At 47.6% G+C, this 6359-nt stretch overlaps 2 protein-coding genes across 2 annotated transcripts; one reads left to right on the top strand and one right to left on the bottom strand.

Annotated features, from left to right (window-relative positions):
- Positions 1–864: 864 nt before the first annotated feature.
- On the top strand, positions 865–3791 carry LOC119275484 (G-type lectin S-receptor-like serine/threonine-protein kinase At2g19130). Its single transcript, XM_037556336.1, has 2 exons — positions 865–3210; positions 3317–3791. Exons 1-2 carry the CDS (start codon positions 2333–2335, stop codon positions 3534–3536), a joined length of 1098 nt encoding a protein of 365 aa, XP_037412233.1. The 5' UTR covers positions 865–2332; the 3' UTR covers positions 3537–3791.
- Positions 3792–4082: 291 nt separating this feature from the next.
- Positions 4083–6018, bottom strand: LOC119275485 (GDSL esterase/lipase At5g45910-like). Its single transcript, XM_037556337.1, has 5 exons — positions 5663–6018; positions 5372–5575; positions 5127–5272; positions 4742–5018; positions 4083–4661 (listed from the first exon to the last, which is right to left on the bottom strand). Exons 1-5 carry the CDS (start codon positions 5958–5960, stop codon positions 4450–4452), a joined length of 1137 nt encoding a protein of 378 aa, XP_037412234.1. The 5' UTR covers positions 5961–6018; the 3' UTR covers positions 4083–4449.
- Between the last annotated feature and the right edge of the window lie 341 nt (positions 6019–6359).

The following is a 6359-nucleotide window of genomic DNA, read 5'->3' on the forward strand; positions in this document are numbered from 1 at the left end:
TCCCCTTCTCATCTCTCTCTGTTTCTCTCACCCAGATGCATAGACAGGCCATAAATATGGATGAACTACCGTCAATCTCCAGCCTACCCGATCCGTAGGATCTACTTACTTATCATCTACCGCTATCAGTTTCTTCAAAAGAACCTTTTGTTTACCTTCCACCACCACTTCCAGTCAGGAATTGGGACGGGAATACGGGAGCATGGCCTCATGTTCAGATGAACGCTACGGTGTAGCGACGGGTCTGGTGATCTATCTGGTGAATCGCCGGCGTCGGGGAGGTCGGTGGTGGCGGGTGCAGCAGCCAGGCTGCGCGGCCTGAAGGTGTTTGATTAAATGGCTCACCGTAAATACAACGTCTGGCTGAGAAGGCGGAAGGTGAGTGATCCCCCCTCGCCTCGCACGAATCCCACAAAATATATAGGCAACCAAGCACTGCCTTCCTCTGTTAATGGATGCCCGCCAACACCGGCCTCCGTTACTCTATATGCTGCAAGATATAGAAACCTTGAAGATTGTTTTTGACCTAAAGGTTCCGGAGATTTTTGTTCCAAACTATGCGTTTTGGAGATTATTAAGTGCCTTTCCAATTCCCAGTCATCCGGCCACAGTTGCTACCGATGCCGTTGTTGTCACTTGGCTATTTTCCAAGCAAATGTTTGGTTCCAAAACAGCCAGCTTGCCTTGTCTGACCTCTTCGGAGTATGGAACCAACTCATGGTCCAGCGAGCAAGTTTGGCCAACGTCAGCATCTGCAAGCAGAAGGACAGGAAATTGCCCTTGGCATAGGTGGTAGGGAATCCAATTATTTTCCAGTATGATTAGGACACCTTGAGGTTATGAATCCCACACGTATTCGCCTTAAAAACAAGTCAACTGCTTGACTTGGAATGTAGACCTCTTAGTCTTACCCATGGTTTTCCTTCACCTATTAAGTGGGGAGTTGGGACATTAGGACGGCCAGAACATCCAGATTGTTAGCAAGGAGCTCTTACTGAATGGAGAAGGCAAGAAAGCACATGCCTTCATCGTCTTCCTTCATAGGAATACTTCTCTTGATCAAGGTCTTGCCTTCAGGGCCTGGTTTCACACGTGCAACAGATACTCTTCTTCCAGGCCAATCTCTGAGTGGTAACCGGACCTTGCTTTCAAAGAATGGTACATTCAAGTTGGGTTTCAACTGCCTATCTCCCCCATGTTATTCAGATTCTACCTTTGGCATATGGTACGTTAACTCATCAACTTGTAGCCCTCTTCTAGTTTGGGGGCCCGACACGGTTTTGCCCATCTTTAGAACTTGGTCCTCATCATTTGGACTCTTAGAAGATGGCAACCTATATCTTAAAAGTGATGAAGGCTCACTTGTTTGGTCAGCATTTAGAACGGGCGGATATATTTCTGTACTTGCAATACTTCTTGACAACGGAAATCTCGTTATAAGGGACCAAGTGGATATTTCTGCTGTGTTGTGGCAAAGCTTCGACAACCCACTTGGTACAATACTACCTGGGGGCTGGATGGGATCTAATAGGATCACTAACAAAGAAGCCTTCCTTATTTCCAGGGCTTCCTGTTCTGGGATTGATCGTTCTACTTTGACAATATATCCAGAGCAAAGTAGAGAAATTTTGGTCCGGCTTATTCCTGACATACTCCCTCCGTTCCTAAATGTTTGTCTTTCTAGAGATTTCAACAAGTGACTACATATGGAGCAAAATGAGTGAATCTACACTCTAAAGTATGTCTATACACATCCGTATGTGGTAGTCCATTTGAAATCTCTAAAAAGACAAATATTTAGGAATGGAGGGAGTATATCCCATCTTCTCCGGTGAAGAGTATTCTGGTGCTTCTCCCAGCTGGATGGGAGTTCATGCAGATGGAGACTCTCTTATGTTGTTCGATGATGCGCATCTATATGTATGATTGGATGATAATGGTACGGTCAGTGCTGCTGAACTAGGGGACTGTGTCTCTGTTGTGGTCTGCTTCACCTAGTGAGCTTGACTTGGTTCCATGCCGTGATGCAGAAAGCATTTGTGTAATACCATACGACAGCACTCAGCCTTACTGTTTGAGAGTTACTGCTCCACATTGTCTATCTAATGTCTCCGCTACAAAAGACGATTATTTTCATCAGATCGACGGGGTCTATAAATTTCCAGGAAGTCCTTCGTCAGTCAAAGTAAGAAGCAGCAGAGAGTGTGAAACTGTTTGTTTCAATGACTGTTCCTGTACTTCATATGCCTTCAATGAAACATGCTTACTGTGGTACTGGAAGCTGCACAGAGTATTGGTTGTGTCTGGTTCGGAATCTCGTTTGTATATACGTATGGGTAACCAAGAAAATTCGAACTCCAAGATTGAATTTGTTGTTCTAACAGTGGTAGGTGTCTTGGCCCTCCTCCTGGTTGGTCTGGTTCTCTTGTGGAGAAGTAAAAGAAAGTTATTCGTTGAAAGACTAGTGGATTCCAATAGTGGCCTTACGGTCTTCTCTAATACGCAAATAAAGAAAGCAACGAGAAATTTCTTGGAAAAACTTGGAGAAGGAGGTTTCGGCTGTGTTTTCAAGGGCACATTACCAGGTTCCTCTATGGTGGCTGTCAAAATGCTAAAAGATCTTGGACAGGGTGAGAAGCAGTTCCGAGCAGAAGTGCAGACCATTGGAATGCTTCAACACATCAATCTTGTTCGTTTGTTTGGGTTCTGTGCTGAGGGAAGTAAAAGATTGCTGGTATACGAGTACATGGAGAATGGATCTTTGAGTTCTCATCTGTTTTCGAAGAGTTCTGTAAAATTAATCTGGGAGCTCCGGTACAGTATAGCACTTGGAACTGCAAGAGGCTTGGCTTATCTGCATGAGGAATGCAAGGATTGCATCATACACTGCGATATAAAGCCAGATAATGTACTCCTTGATGCAGATTTGTGTCCTAAGGTTGCAGACTTTGGTATGGCGAAGCTTCTTTGCCGAGATTTTAGCAGGGCACTGACAACAATGCGGGGGGCCATCGGATATCTTGCGCCGGAGTGGATCTCAGGGCTTCCGATCACACATAAGTCTGACGTTTACATCTACGGAATGATGCTTCTTGAAATCATTTCGGGGCGAAGGAATGTGGAGAAAATCAAGGAAGGGAAGTTCACTTACTTTCCCATCTTTGCGGCAGTCAAGGTGAATGAAGGAGATGTTATGTGCCTTACTGGATAGTACTCCCTCCGTTCCAAATTACTCGTCGTTGAAATGGATGTATCTAGAACTAAAATACATCTAGATACATCCATACGTGCGACAAGTAATTCGGAACGGAGGGAGTAGGTTGGAAGGCGACGCAGATGTGGAGCAGCTGAGCAGAGCTTGCAGAATCGCATGCTGGTGCATTCAAGATGCTGAGGATCATAGGCCAATGATGGGGCATGTTGTTCGCATGCTAGAGGGTGTCATGGATGTTGAAGTACCTCCTATTCCGAGGTCGCTGCTGAATTTTGTGGGCATGGAGGATTGCACTCCCTCTACAGACTTATATAGTCTCTGAAGGACCAAAAGCTTCGTTCCATTTGTCCAGATCTACATCAAGAATTAAGTTTGTGTCTTTTGTACTGTATTTCCTAAACTGCACTTGTCCCTTATTGGCCAAGTTTCTGAACTGCAATTTGTTACTCCCTCCGTCCGGAAAAACTTGTCATCAAAATGGACAAAAAAGTAGACTTGTGGAAAAGCTGTTTTAAGCCAACGGCTTCACCTCTTTTATGACACAAAGGCTTGTCCGTTCATCTTCAGAACAATTAAAGTACAACAAGTTTATTTATCTATCTGGAATTGAGCGCAAGATATGATATGAATGAATTCTAGTACAGTAGATTTAGTTCCACAGACTGCGGTGTTTGCAGAAACCTAACTAAGCCTTATGTTTGACGCGGTGTTTCCCATTGTTTACCGCAGCAATACAAATGTTTGCAGAAGACAAGGATGACAATTATGTCATTTTACCTGTGAGAGTTACTTGTTAGTATGGTTGTAGATTTTATTTTCCCGATGATGCATGGTTGTAGATTCTGGTGAATATTTGAGTAATGACATGGAAGAACAAACAGTACCAAGACATTTCTGGTGAATATTTGAGTAATGACATAGAAGAACGAACAGTACTCGAATTCCAGATCGGATCCATCCAATCAACTACAGATAACTCTAAAACGAACAGGAAATAGTTTCCAAATAAACCGCGTGTCTCAGTATTACAATCAGCATAAAAAGGTTTTATCCGCTGGTTTTGTAACTTGCATGGTGTAATTTGCTCGGAGTTCAGCGTGACTCCTTCAGAGTCTTATCTTGGAGCTTTCATGATTCCATTCCATTTCCAGTGGTTTTCGGTCAGGAAGTCCTTGATGGAGTCAGACAGGCCAGACTCCATATAGCCATCAGTCCATGAACCAGAGCAGCTTCTGCTACCTCACTAACTGATATCTGCTCTGTCTTGCAGGGGAATCTATGCTGTCCAGCCAGATATCGGCGATGTAGCGGTAAGCCGTCTCCGTCAAGTGGACGCCGTCCCAGAACAGACGAGCAGCCGGTTTCTCGCACAGGTTTGCACCTTCATCGCCGCAGAAAAGTGTCCCAGGCCCTCCGCAACAAATGGTAAGAACATCTTCTTCAAACCCTGCAGAATGACAACCATCAACCTTTACCACCACCTACTGCAAACAACCTACTGCAGAATATAGCTCTGAATTTGCTTACCATACTTGCCAGGCGACTCCACCATGTCCATGATTGGACCGAAGAGGTCGGCATAAACGATCATGGCGTCCGGGTGCCTGCCCTGGAGCTTGTCAAGGGCCTCCTGCAGCAGCAGGTTGTGGTGCATCCCTAGCTTGTTGATATCTTCCAGGCAACCGGTGGTGGAGTTGTATTCTGCCGGGGCGGCATCGGGGAACAAGGCGAGAACCGGCGGTGTGCATCCCGAGGGGATTGTCCCAGGAACCACAAAATTCGTCGCCCCGTGCTTGATCAGCCTCTGTTACCATTGCCATAGCTAGATATCAATACCGCGTAAACTGCCTGTGTTACCATTTCTGCAATGCAGGTTGGTGACTTGTTGCTACATTGACATTGTTTGTTGTACCTCGATGGCCATTGAGATAGTCCTGATCACATCTGGAACGAGCGGCATGATCTCTTGCACGCTCTTGGTGAGGAAACAGAAGTGGTAGTCGTTGACCCCGAATTCGCCCACGAAGAAGAGGGATCTGCCGAAGAAGGCCTCGCACTCTGCAGTGGAAATGTAAGGTTCATATCAATTCCTTATCACTCTTCAGGTAGCTAAATACGTACATGGCTTGCGTCGCTTGACTTGGAACTAGCACCAACCTTTGGTTGTGCGGCAGAGAGAAGGCTTGAGCGACTCGAACCACTGCAGCTGTACGCCCAAACTGGTGTTGAAAATCAACTTGCTGCCGTGGAAGAAAGCGGCGTCCAAAGCGGTGGCGCCCCCGACGGCGAAGTTGGCGCCTCGGCGGAAGCTCCCGTTGTGCGCCAGGGACGGCGGGACGAGCGGCAGGCCAAGGCGCTGAGCTGCAAGCAGACCAGTTGAGTTGACCACCTCAGATCAGTGGAGTTTGTTGAGAAAAGCATGACTAACTGAGGAGTGCGCATGTGTACCGATGAAGTCGATGATGAGGCGGCCGTCGGAGTTGCGGCCGGTGGGGCGGCCAAAGAAGGTGGAGCCGTAGGGCGGGCGCGTGAACGGGTCGAAGACGGAGCTGGCGGCGAAGACGACGGGGTTGTTGCCCGTGTCGGCGAAGGAGTCGCCGAAGCTGAAGATGGAGTCGTAGCGCCGGGCAGAGAGGCCCACGGCCACGGGGAAAGGAGGGATCAGTGCCCATGTCCATCCCAGCTGCGCGACGAAGAGGAACAGCCTGGCAGCGCTCGGCAGCTTGCAAATCTTGGTGGTGGACATGGCTTGTGGCTCGTGGGGGTTGCCACCTCGCAGTCGCAGCAGCGCGCGCCTTAAGATTCTCAGAGCATCTCCAACAGCCGAGCTTCGCGCCGTGCGTAAAGAACCTGTTTGCCGCGCGCACTTAGACTTGTTTAGCGCGGCCGCCAGCGCTGGCTCTACCAGCCGCGCTATAATGCAGAGCGCGCGCCGCTCCAGCAGCGCGCAAAAATACAACGCGCGCGACTCGCCGGGCATTTAACATATATGGCATTTTGGACACAAAATGAGTTTGAAACATTCATCGAAATGCAATGAACACGTGAAATTTGACACAAACAAGTTGATCAAAATGCAATGAGTTCGTCGGCGCTTCGGTAGCCGCCGCGCCCATCAAACGCCCTGCAAGCTTCCTTTCCCCTC

This window comes from Triticum dicoccoides, chromosome 3B (genome assembly GCF_002162155.2).
Source record: "Triticum dicoccoides isolate Atlit2015 ecotype Zavitan chromosome 3B, WEW_v2.0, whole genome shotgun sequence".
NCBI classification, from domain to species: Eukaryota; Viridiplantae; Streptophyta; class Magnoliopsida; order Poales; family Poaceae; genus Triticum; species Triticum dicoccoides.